At 43.6% G+C, this 12,688-nt stretch overlaps 1 protein-coding gene across 1 annotated transcript in view; it reads left to right on the top strand.

The window, feature by feature from the left end:
- Window positions 1-12,377, top strand: part of LOC132864459 (serine/threonine-protein kinase D3-like) — a 70,015-nt gene extending 57,638 nt beyond the window's left edge. The window contains exons 12-19 of the mRNA XM_060897912.1: window positions 3,726-3,754; window positions 3,835-3,907; window positions 3,995-4,101; window positions 4,194-4,355; window positions 9,502-9,600; window positions 9,950-10,217; window positions 10,360-10,445; window positions 12,087-12,377. Coding sequence (XP_060753895.1) covers window positions 3,726-3,754; window positions 3,835-3,907; window positions 3,995-4,101; window positions 4,194-4,355; window positions 9,502-9,600; window positions 9,950-10,217; window positions 10,360-10,445; window positions 12,087-12,239 — 977 coding nt within the window. The 3' untranslated portion in view covers window positions 12,240-12,377. The remainder of the gene's footprint in view (window positions 1-3,725; window positions 3,755-3,834; window positions 3,908-3,994; window positions 4,102-4,193; window positions 4,356-9,501; window positions 9,601-9,949; window positions 10,218-10,359; window positions 10,446-12,086) is intronic.
- Window positions 12,378-12,688: the final 311 nt, after the last annotated feature.

Genomic DNA, 12,688 nt, shown 5'->3' with positions numbered 1-12,688 from the left:
ACGTCGTCTGGATGGGAGCATATGTTGCTCTAGAACCTGGATATACCTTTCAGCATTGATGGTGTCTTTCCAGATGTGTAAGCTGCCCATGCCACACGCACTAATGCAACCCCATACCATCAGAGATGCAGGCTTCTGAACTGAGCGCTGATAACTTGGGTTGTCCATCTCCTCTTTAGTCCGAATGACACGGCGTCCCTGATTTCCATAAAGAACTTCAAATTTTGATTCGTCTGACCACAGAACAGTTTTCCACTTTGCCACAGTCCATTTTAAATGAGCCTTGGCCCAGAGAAGACGTCTACGCTTCTGGATCATGTTTAGATACGGCTTCTTTGAACTATAGAGTTTTAGCTGGCAACGGCGGATGGCGCGGTGAATTGTGTTCACAGATAATGTTCTCTGGAAATATTCCTGAGCCCATTTTGTGATTTCCAATACAGAAGCATGCCTGTATGTGATGCAGTGCCGTCTAAGGGCCCGAAGATCATGGGCACCCAGTATGGTTTTCCGGCCTTGACCCTTACACACAGAGATTCTTCCAGATTCTCTGAATCTTTTGATGATGATATGTACTGTCGATGATATGTTCAAACTCTTTGGAATTTTACACTGTCGAACTCCTTTCTGATATTGCTCCACTATTTGTCGGCGCAGAATTAGGGGGATTGGTGATCCTCTTCCCATCTTTACTTCTGAGAGCCGCTGCCACTCCAAGATGCTCTTTTTATACCCAGTCATGTTAATGACCTATTGCCAATTGACCTAATGAGTTGCAATTTGGTCCTCCAGCTGTTCCTTTTTTGTACCTTTAACTTTTCCAGCCTCTTATTGCCCCTGTCCCAACTTTTTTGAGATGTGTTGGTGTCATGAAATTTCAAATGAGCCAATATTTGGCATGAAATTTCAAAATGTCTCACTTTCGACATTTGATATGTTGTCTATGTTCTATTGTGAATACAATATCAGTTTTTGAGATTTATAAATTATTGCATTCTGTTTTTATTTACAATTTGTACTTTGTCCCATCTTTTTTGGAATCGGGGTTGTATATAATACATCTGTTCTGAAAGGCCCCAGAGGCTGCAACACCACTAAGCAAGAGGCACCACTAACCAAATAACACCATGAAGACTAAGGAGCTCTCCCAACAAGTCAGGGACAAAGTTGTTGAGAAGTACAAGTCAGGGTTGGGTTCTTAAAAAAAAATCCAAATCTTTAATGATACCCCGGAGCACCATCAAATCCATCATCATCAAATGGAAAGAACATGGTACCACAACAAACCTGCCAAGAGAGGGCCGCCCACCACAACTCATGGACCAGGCAAAGAGGGCATTAATCAGAGAGGCAGCACAGAGACCAAAGGTAACCCTGAAGGAGCTGCAGAGTTCCACAGCAGAGACTGGAATATCTATCCATAGAATCCCAATAAGTCGTACATTCCACAGAATGGGGCTTCATGGAAGAGTGGCCAGAAAAAAGTCATTGCTTCAGAAAACACGTTTGGAGTTTGCCCAACAGCATGTGGCAGACTCCCCAAACACATGGAAGAAGATTCTCTGCTCAGATGAGACTAAACTTGATCATTTTGGCCATCATGGGAAATGCCATGTGTGGCGCAAACCCAACACCCTGAGAACACCATTCCTACAGTGAAGCATGGTGGTGGCAGTATCATGCTGTGGGGATATTTTTCATCTGCAGGGACAGGAAAGCTGGTCAGGACTGAAGGAAACATGGATGGCACTAAATACAGGGCAATTCTGGAGGAAAACCTGTTTGAGTCGGCCAGAGGTTTGAGACTTGGACGAAGGCTCATGTTCCGGCAGGACAATGACCCTAAACATACTGCTAAGGCTACACTGGAGTGGTTTAAAGAGAAACATTTAAAAGTGTTGGAATGGCCTCATCAAAGCCCAGACCTCAATCCAACTGAGAATCTGTGGTCAGACTTGAAGATTGCTGTTCACCAGTGGAGCCCATCCAACTTGAAGGAGCTGGAGCAGTTTTGCCTTGAGGAATGGGCAAAAATCCCAGTGGCTAGATGTGGCAAGCTCATAGAGACTTATCCAAATGACTTGCAGCTATAATTGCAGCAAAAGTGGCTCTCCAAAGTACTGACATTAGGGGGGTGAATAGTTATGCACGTTGAAGTTTTCTGTTTGGCTGAGGCTAAGGACACTGCCACTGTTTCCCTAAATTAAATATATTACTTGCGGCCACCGCCGCTGTTTCCCTAAAAATAAATATCTTACTTGCGGGCACCGCCGCTGTTTCCCTAAAATAAATATCTTACTTGCGGGCACCGCCGCTGTTTCCCTAAAATAAATATCTTACTTGTGGGCACCGCCGCTGTTTCCCTAAAATAAATATCTTACTTGCGGGCACCGCCGCTATTTCCCTAAAATAAATATCTTACTTGCGGGCACACCGCCGCTGTTTCCCTAAAATAAATATCTTACTTCCGGGCACACCGTCGCTGTTTCCCTAAAATAAATATCTTACTTGCGGGCACCGCCGCTGTTTCCCTAAAATAAATATCTTACTTGTGGGCACCACCGCTATTTCCCTAAAATAATGTTCTTACTTGCAGGTACCGGGCACGCTTTCTCCTCAAAAAAATGGTTAATTAGGAAACTACAACTTGTTGTAAAATATGCCGGTATATAGCACATAGATAAAAAAAATTATTACATTTTCCATATATAGAACATCTGCAGGACACCAATACGTGTCAAGTTGTGCCGTGGCACTAAATTTCTGCACTGATGTATGCATACATGTGCTTATGTACTTTATTCAAGTATGACGGTCTATTTGTGTATGCACATTCATGTAAACGAAAAGAAAAATCCTTCCATGTCCATACTCGAAGAGAGCCGTAATTTTGACACATGTATATATTTATTCATGTACTGATCTTACATTAATATCAATAAAAAATGGGCCAAGGGCCCTGTATGTTACCGGCCTTAGTGTATATCAACTAAGTAAAGGTCATCAAAGGTGTTTGCACTCAAAGCGCACGTAGGAGTACATAAACTTGGCATCGTACAGTGGCTGTCCAGGCCTGATGTTCTTATTAGCTTTTTCAACGGTTCTGGAATTCTTCACAGTAAAAAGGTGACCATTTGTTTTCCACCACACACTAAAAACCCCTTTGAAATGCTCCCAACGTTCAAATGGTGTGTCGAGCATCTCCGAAAACCCCCCCCCCCCATCTTCAACAGTTTAAACACCTGAGATTTGACCGGAAGAAAGAGATTGTTGTTTTGTTCTTTCTGACTGGTTGAGAGTGGCGGTGTCCAAGATTGGACTTTCCTGCATTTGGGAAACAGCGGCAGTGGACCTGGACACAGCGTTTCTGTGTCTAGGTCAAATCTGGCGATTTGTTGTTTGCTTCACAATTAAAAAAATAAAATCACATCTTCAAAGTTGTAGGCATGTTCTGTAAATGAAATGATGCAAAAGTATTGAAAACTACTAAATACGCAAATCAGATTAGAATTAAATGATAATCTATAAGTCCACTTTCACACTTTAGGCCCACTATGTCTCCTGTATGAGTGTTTTTTTTTTAATATAAATCTTTTTGATCCATATTTATAGAGGAAAGCACAGTGTGCATTAATCACTGAAGTGTAAGGATTGGTGAATGTAATGAGTGAGAACAGAAAAAAAATGGCTTGAGAATAAAGTTTTGCTGTTTGTTATTTATCTAGATGATCGAGCCATCAGTGAAGAAATCCAGGTGAGTATTTATTCTCATACAGCTGTTGCAGGAAATACCTGTATTCTGTGTGGGCTAACACTGTCATGGGTGTTTCTCAGGATATTAGTTTGCTGTATCAGGTTTTCTCTGATGAAGTGTTGGGATCAGGTCAGTTTGGAGTGGTGTACGGAGGTAAGGTGTTCATTCAGAGTGATAAGTAATCTACACTGTTAGTCCATTAAGAGCTGGCCATGTACAGAGAGTTGGGTTTGTGTGCAGGTACTCACAGGCAGACGGGACGACCAGTAGCCATTAAGGTCATTGATAAAACTCGCTTCCCGGCCAAGCAGGAGAGACAGAGCAAAAATGAGGTGGCAATACTGCAGGTCTGTTGAATGAGTGTGTTCTTTATAGTGGAATTAGTTTCAGAAAATGATTGCTATATTGCCTTGTTAATGCTGTATGTTTGTGTGTCCAGAGTCTGTCCCATCCTGGAGTCATTGTACTCGAAGGCATGTTTGAGACACCTGAACGGACTTTTGTCATCATGGAGAAGCTCCATAGCGACATGCTGGAGATGATTCTGTCCAACGAGAACGGACGTCTTCCTGAACGCACCACGCGCTTCCTTGTTATGCAGGTAGCCATGGAAATCTGTGCTATATTATAATCAGATGTTTTATTATTATTATTATTATTATTATTTTTTTTTTTAATTATCAGTCTGAAATGGAAACTATTCTATTGTGCTTACTCCACACCACCACTCAGATACCGATTCTCAAGCTCTTGTTATTTAAGTATTAAACCAGGAAAACACTGGAATCTGTAGCACTATGGATGTTCCTGGTCTTAATTTAGAAAGGATAAGATACAGGGTCTTGCAAAAGTATTCATCCCCCTTGGTGTTTGTCCTGTTTTGTCACATTACAAGCTGGAATTAAAATGGATTTTTGGGGAGGTTAGTACCATTTGATTTACTCAACATGCCTACAACTTTAAAGGCTTTATTTGTATTTTTTTTAAATTTGACACAAAAGATCATTAAGATGCCCCCCCCGAAATCTGGAGTGTGCATATGTATTCACCCCCCTCCCCCAAAGTCAGTACTTTGTAGAGCCACCTTTTGCTGCAATTACAGCTGCAAGTCTCTTGGGGTATGTCTCTATTAACTTAGCACATCTAGCCACTGGGATTTTTGCCCATTCCTCAAGGCAAAACTGCTCCAACTCCTTCAAGTTGGATGGGTTCTGCTGGTGAACAGCAATCTTCAAGTCTGACCACAGATTCTCAATTGGATTGAGGTCTGGGCTTTGACATGGCCATTCCAAGACATTTAAATGTTTCCCTTTAAACCACTCCAATGTAGCTTTAGTGGTATGTTTAGGGTCACTGTCCTGCTGGAACGTGAACCTTTGTCAAGTCTCAAACCTCTGGCTGACTCAAACAGGTTTTCCTTCAGAATTGCCCTGTATTTAGTGCCATCCACCTTTCCTTCAGTCCTGACCAGCTTTCCTGTCCCTGCAGATGAAAAATATCCCCACAGCATGATGCTGCCACCACCATGCTTCACTGTGGGAATGGTATTCTCAGGGTGTTGGGTTTGTGCCACACATAGCATTTCCCATGATGGCCAAAACGATCAAGTTTAGTCTCATCTGACCAGATAATCTTCTTCCATGTGTTTGGGGAGTCTGCCGCATGTTGTTGGGCAAACTCCAAATGTGTTTTCTTAAGCAATGGCTTTTTTCTGGCCCCGTTTCTATAAAGCCTCATTCTGTGGAGTGTATGGCTTAAAGTGGTTCTATGGACAGATACTCCCATCTCCACTGTGGGTCTTTGCAGCTCCTTCAGTGTTATCTTTGGTGTCTTTGTTGCATCAAATGCCTTCTTTGTCTGGTCTGTGAACTTTGGCGGGTGGCCTTCTCTTTCAAGAAGAAGAAGAAGAAGAAGCAGCAGAAAGAAGAAACCTTTATTTGTCACATGCACACTTCAAGCACAGTAAGATTCATCCTCTGCATTTAACCCATCTGAAGCAGTGAACACGCGTGCGGACACACCCAGAGCAGTGGGCAGCCACACTACAGCACCCGGGGAGCAGTCAGGGGTTAAGTATCTTGCTCAAGGGCACTTCAGCCCAAGGCCACCCCATGTTAACCTAACTGCATGTCTTTGAACTGTGGGGGAAACCAGAGCACCCGGAGGAAACCCACGCTGACACTGGGAGAACATGCAAACTCCACACAGAAAGGCCTTCACTGGCCACTGGTGTCCAACTGCTGTACCAATACAACAGGCAGATGCCCTGGCAAAGAAACGGATGAAACAACATGCGGACAGGATGTGCCATGTTACTCCATCGACATTGAGGGTGGGTGACTTCGTCCTGTGTCGTCAAAAGAAAGATGGGAAGCTATGCCCTGCCTACAACCCCCACCCATACAAAATCGTTGCCATAAAAGGTTCTATGGTGACAGCCAAAAACAACAATCATGTCATCACCAGAAACTCATCCCACTTCAAACCCATAACAGCAAATGGAAATCTCTCTACCCAGTCACGTGATCCAAGAGCCATGAGTGGTCAACAAGACGTCATGGACTGGACTGAAATCCTTCCTGAACAAACTCCAGAGCCCTTACCCCCTGACCCTCCATGGTCACAGTCACCTGGCTGCAGATTCCCAGTCAGGATGAACAGAGGGCCCCCATCATATCTTGCTGACTTTGAATAATGTGGATAATTTCATTTCACAATTTAAACTTAAAAAAAAAAGGAAGTGTTGTAATGTTCATGATTCACAATGATATGTTCATTGTTTAATTCAGTCCACAAGGGGGCGCTAGGTTTACTGTTTGGGGGTAAGCTAGAAAAGTGGGAAGCGGAAGGAGCGAGAGAGGAAGAAGCCAGAAGGCGGATAACATAATCTGTAATGTGTTCGAGAGAGTGAAGTCAAGAAATATTCATTTACAGAATTTCCTTTGTCATAGTGTTTAATTCAAGAACGTTACAGTTCTTATTTAGGGTTTTCATACCGTATAAAAAGGGGGTGAATACCTATGCACACTCCAGTTTTGTTTTTTCATCTTTATTGTTTGTGTCACAATAAAACAACAGTTTTCACTTTTAAAGTTGTAGGCATGTTGTGTAAATCAAATGGTGCTAACCTTCCATAAAATCCATTTTAATTCCAGCTTGTAATGTGACAAAACGGGCCAAACACCAAGGGAGAATACTTTTGCAAGACACTGTATGGTACTTATGGGTGGTAAAAGAGAGCAACTGGACTTGCTTGAAGATTCTTGAAGACGTTTCACCTCTCATCCGAAAGGCTTCTTCAGTTCTGTCTGACTGGTAGGGAGTATCAGATATTTATCCTCTCATGGATGAAAAGCTCATCTAAGGTGTCGTTGAATCATCCTGTTGGTGTGGGTCACCGGGGGCTGAATGTGAATGGCCTCGAGAGTCGTTAGGGTGATCAATGGATTGCCCGTTAAGGTGATCAATGGAATGCTGATTCTCTCTGTCCTCCTGTGAGCCACTGAAAACAGCTGGGTTTTGGTGTGCATTCAGTTGTCTGGGAAGTGTGCCAAGGACTGCATTGTAGGTGGCTGATAACTTATGTCTTAGACCCCCACCTCTGTTCAGTGATGGCCGTTCCAGGTTGACAAAAATGGCTTCTTTAACCCCTCGCTCATACCAACGATCCTCTCTGGCTAAAATGCGTACGTTGGAATCCTGAAATGAGTGTCCTTTGTTGTTAAGATGAAGGTAGACAGCAGAGTCCTGGCCTGAGGAACTGGCTCTCCTGTGTTGAGCCATATGCCTGTGAAGCGGTTGCTTGGTTTCACCAATATACGAGTCCGTGGATTGCTCACTGCACTGAATTGCATACACCACGTTGTCCTGTTTGTGTCTGGGTATTCTGTCCTTAGGGTGGACCAATTTCTGCTTCAGGGTGTTACTGGGTCTGAAACGTACCGGAATGTTGTGTTTGTAGAAGATCCTCCTGAGTTTCTCAGATAGACCAGAAATGTAGGGAATGACAATGTTCTTGCGTTTGTTCCTGTTATCCTCCTTGTCTGTTATGTTCCTTTTCCTGCTCTTGAAGAAAGACCAGTTGGGATACCCACAGTTCTGAAGTGCTTTCCTGATGTGATTTTGCTCCTTCTCTTTTCCCTCTACCATTGTAGGAATGTTCTGAGCCCTGTGTTGCAAGGTCCTAATGACCCCCAATTTGTGTTCCAGTGGGTGGTGAGAATCGAAGAGTAGGTACTGGTCCATGTGTGTGGGTTTCCGGTAGACCTTGATGCTAAGGCTTCTGTCTTGTCTAATGTGTACATCACAATCCAAGAAGGCTAGATTATTCCCACTTGCGTCCTCCCGAGTGAAATTGATGTTGATATCCACTGCATTGATGTGTTTAGAGAAGGCTTCCACTTCATGGGCTTTGATTTTAACCCAGGTGTCATCCACGTATCTGAACCAATGGCTGGGAGCAACTCCTGAAAAAGTGGTCAAAGCTTTATGTTCCACTTCCTCCATGTAAAGATTGGCCACAATAGGGGACACCGGTGAACCCATGGCACATCCATGCTTCTGTCTGTAGAAACTTTCATTAAACTGGAAATAAGTGGTAGTCAGGCAGAGGTCAAGAAGGGTGCAAATCTGGTCCGTGGTGAGGTTCATTCTATCCAGTAAGGTGTTGTCTTGAAGGAGTCATTTTCTAACAGATTCAACTGCTTCTGTGGTGGGAATGCAGGTGAAAAGAGAAGTGACATCATAAGAAACCATGGTTTCATCTAAGTCTAGTTTGAGGTCTGCAACTTTAGTAGCAAAATCTTGGGAGTTTTTGACGTGATGTAGCGTATTCCCAACCAGAGGAGCCAGGATGGTGGCTAGGTGTTTGGCAATGTTATAGGTGACAGAGTTTATACTGCTGATGATAGGTCTGAGTGGAGCTCCTTCCTTGTGAATCTTGGGGAGTCCGTATACGAGAGGAACGGCTTCCCCGGGGTACAATCTGTAGTACAGAGATCGGTTGATGGCTTGGTCCTTTTCTAGTTGTTACAGGCAGCTAACAACTTTCTTTTTGTAACAACTGGTGGGGTCCCGTCTTAAGGTTTCATAGGTGGTTGTGTCGCTGAGGAGACTGGTCATCTTTGAGTGGTAGTCCGCTGTGTTTAGCACCACTGTGCATCTCCCTTTGTCAGCAGGAAGGATGGTGATGTCCCGGTCTCTTTGAAGCAATGTAAGAGCCCTCCTTTCTTGGCTGTGAGGTTGGAGGGGGATGCTTTTGCACCGGACAGAGCAGCTGATACCTTCAGTCTAAGTTGTTCTGCCTCTGTGTTGGTCAGGTTGTTGTTTCTGATGGCTGACTCTGTGGCTGTGATGAGATCTACCACTGGTATCCGCTCAGGTGAAACTGCAAAGTTCATCCCACACCAACAGGATGATTCAACGACACCTTAGATGAGCTTTTCATCCATGAGAGGATAAATACCTGATGCTCCCTACCAGTCAGACAGAACTGAAGAAGCCTTTCGGATGAGAGGTGAAACGTCTTCAAGAATCTTCAAGCAAGTCCAGTTGCTCTCTTTTACCACCCATAGTTACTATGACCTGGATGACTGAGAATATTCACAGACACTGTATGGTACTTGTTTTCCTGTAACTGCACACCCTCAGGTGTTCTATTCCTTACATATTTTGCCACATCATGATGATGCTTGTTTGCTATTGGATGTCAGATGTTGATATCTGGGTGTGTCTGGGCGTTTCTGTAGATTTTGGAGGCTCTGCGCTACCTGCACATGAGACACATCGCTCACTGTGACCTTAAACCTGAGAACGTGCTGCTTGCCTCACCAGATCCTTTTCCTCAGGTGTGTCTCTTGACTCGCTTTGTCCAGTGCCTGCTTTCCCCAAACATGTCCGAGCAGAGATCAGATTCTGTCCATGCTCCTAATCTCCCTGTACGGTTTACTTGTATTAGCACAGATTTATTGGCTCAAACGTTTTATGAGTTGTAATAGAGTAGGATTGTAGACTGGATGAAGTCATCAAGGAACAGGATTTTGAACCTGTCTATTTAAATGATGTTTTCTTTTTTACTATTGCACTACTATATGATATAGGATGATTTGCACAGTGAGTGTATCAATATCTACATTTAAATAAGCCCCAGACATTTGCAGTACAAGCTGAAACATATCCACACTGTCTGTGTTTCAGGTGAAACTGTGTGACTTTGGTTTTGCGCGGATCATCGGTGAGAAGTCTTTCCGGCGCTCGGTGGTGGGTACGCCGGCGTATCTTGCCCCCGAGGTGATCAGCAGCCATGGCTATAACCGCTCCCTGGACATGTGGGCTGTAGGGGTGATCCTGTATGTCAGCCTGAGCGGCACGTTTCCCTTCAACGAGGATGAAGACATTCACCAGCAGATCACTAACGCTGCCTTCATGTACCCACGTCATCTGTGGGCCCTCATTTCTCTCGAGGGTGAGACATAAAACTCAGACTGTTCTAGAAACCTGAATGTACATCTGGCTTGATTAAATTGATGCTGAAAACTTTGATGAATCTGTGATTAATCAACTTGACTTTTACTGATGACTGATTTTTCTCTGCTTTTTTCTCACAGCGGTGAGTTTGATTAATAACCTGCTGCAGGTGGTGGTGCGCCGCAGGTTCAGTGTGGGGAAAGCTATGGGACACCCCTGGCTCCAGGTAAAATTACCTTTTAATCCTGGTCTCAGTATGGGGGGTGGAGGCGAGGCAAGCTGATGATAGTAAATCCTAAAATCCTATACATCCGCACATATTTTTATGTGATGCACAAGATCAGGAGTTGTTTAACTTTTTGGATCCTGTAAAAAAGAGAAAAAAAATTTACAGACCTCAGCTGTACCGAATTATACTAATATTAAAACAAATCACAGATCATCTGGCTCTGCTTCAGGGATCACACTATGAGTACCATGGCACAAGATGATTGTGATTCTAGTTAATTAGGGTAAAGTGTTTTAACCCTTAAAATCCCTCACACTTATAAAACAGTGTGTTGTGCTTTCAATCCACGTGCAATGCAGTGCTTATAAAAGCCAAAATGACAGAGAGAAGACTATAGACCCCTTTCACTGACGTCACCCGAAACCGGAAGTAAACAGACCCTGCGCCATTTTGGAAGACCAACAAACTCGTGATAAGGGGATAATAACGGCAGCAGTATGTGAACCCACGAGAATAAAGTGGAGTGGCAAACGACTTAAACAAACAAATCTGAGCTGTTTTATTTATGATTTATTGGCCCAACAGTAGACTTGAAAGAAACCTGTGTGAGACTTGGCAAAAAACTGTGGATATAATGGATAAGTCTGTGCATGATCTGCGGACACTTTGAGGTAAGCAAACGCAAGAAATTCAGATTTAAAACATGCTAAAGTGGCCCCAAGTTGATAACTGTATGAGGAGCAAGCCTCCCAGACTTCTACAATTTAATAATAATAATAATTTAGGATGGTTTGGGGCTTGCTCGCTGCTGCCAGGTTGGTTGTTGAGTAGCCTGACTGTTTGTTTTTTTTTTCCTTGCGTGTGGTATCATTGTTGACGCGAGGTTGTTTTTTGAACATGCCAATGCGGACACGATTTCCCCTGATGAGTTATGACTTCAGAAGCGATGCGTGTGTGGAGGTGTGGAGTCCGCATGATATGTGCGTAAGATAGGCTTCTCATGTGTTTGGAGATCCGCGCTCCGAGACAAGCGCAAGCACACACACCCCCAAGGGAAAAAAAGGGGCCCCCCGAAAATATCGGCATAGTTCGAACACTGAGTTTAGGCACTGGGTGTAAACAACAAATAGTTTACAATGTCTGGGTAGCAAACAGATGGCAGAATTGGTGTCAGGTCCTCCTTATGTTTCCATTCTCCCTTGCCGCGAGTCTTATCATATGGGTTAAACCCATCAATCACAGCCAGTTTCTCCACATACCGTGCCCTTTCTGCAGCTGGTAATGTACTCACATAACCAGAATTATCAGCCATCGTGTCACTTCACTCTTGCTCGTACTTTGTTTTATATTGTGAGTGCATGTACTTGGTCTTCCAATATGGCGCCTAACAAAATCTCGCGGCGCGGTGACATCATGTGAAAGGGGTCTATTGAAGAGGATAAAATATTGCCAGGATTCACAGTTATACAGCAGCACCCACTTGTGGAGGATCTTCGACTTCCAACAACGAGTCCAACAAGAAAACTAAAAAGCTGAAAAAACAAAACTTGGGCTGAATCAGAACGAAAGAAAGAAAATGTGAAAATGATGCAGTAATATAATTTGTAAATATGTTTTCATGTGCATGTGTGCCTACAGAACTTCCAACTGTGGTGTGACCTGCGTCAGTTTGAGCAGCGTCTGGGTTGCCGTTACCTCACTCATGACTCGGATGATGAGCACTGGAGATGCCACGCTCAGGAGAAAGGCCTCCGTCTCCCTCCACATCTACAGACAGAGCAGGGACACTAACACACACGTACACTGGACACCTCAGTTTGATCAGGAGACCTGTGACTGTGGCGTGTGGACTGTACAGAATCCAGTGCCCTGATGTGATGTACATTTTATGCACACTGACTATTTTTAATAAAATGATGCAAAACTCTGGATTTGGGTTTTTAATTTATTGATTTAAACATACAGTATACAGTAAGTGTATATAAAATGTGTCACTTATGCAAAGCACTAACAAGATACAGAAGCCATCAGGAAGTGTAGAATTGTTACTTTTAAAGGTCTCATTGCATCGTTTTTTCATTAATTGTGTGGTGGTCTCTAGTATGAATGAATGCCCTGTGAGCCAGTTTTGGTGAAAAATGCTGTGGTTCTCCTGTTTCAGGCTGTTCTAGTTTGGTGGAGGAGTGGGTGACGGGAGAACGACAGGATTTCAGCTGTTACTCATTAATATTCATGACATG

Source organism: Neoarius graeffei, chromosome 1 (assembly GCF_027579695.1).
Source record: "Neoarius graeffei isolate fNeoGra1 chromosome 1, fNeoGra1.pri, whole genome shotgun sequence".
In the NCBI taxonomy this organism is placed as follows: Eukaryota; Metazoa; Chordata; class Actinopteri; order Siluriformes; family Ariidae; genus Neoarius; species Neoarius graeffei.
The sequence above is the reverse complement of the archived record's forward strand: the minus strand, read 5'-3'. Positions and strand labels throughout refer to the sequence as shown.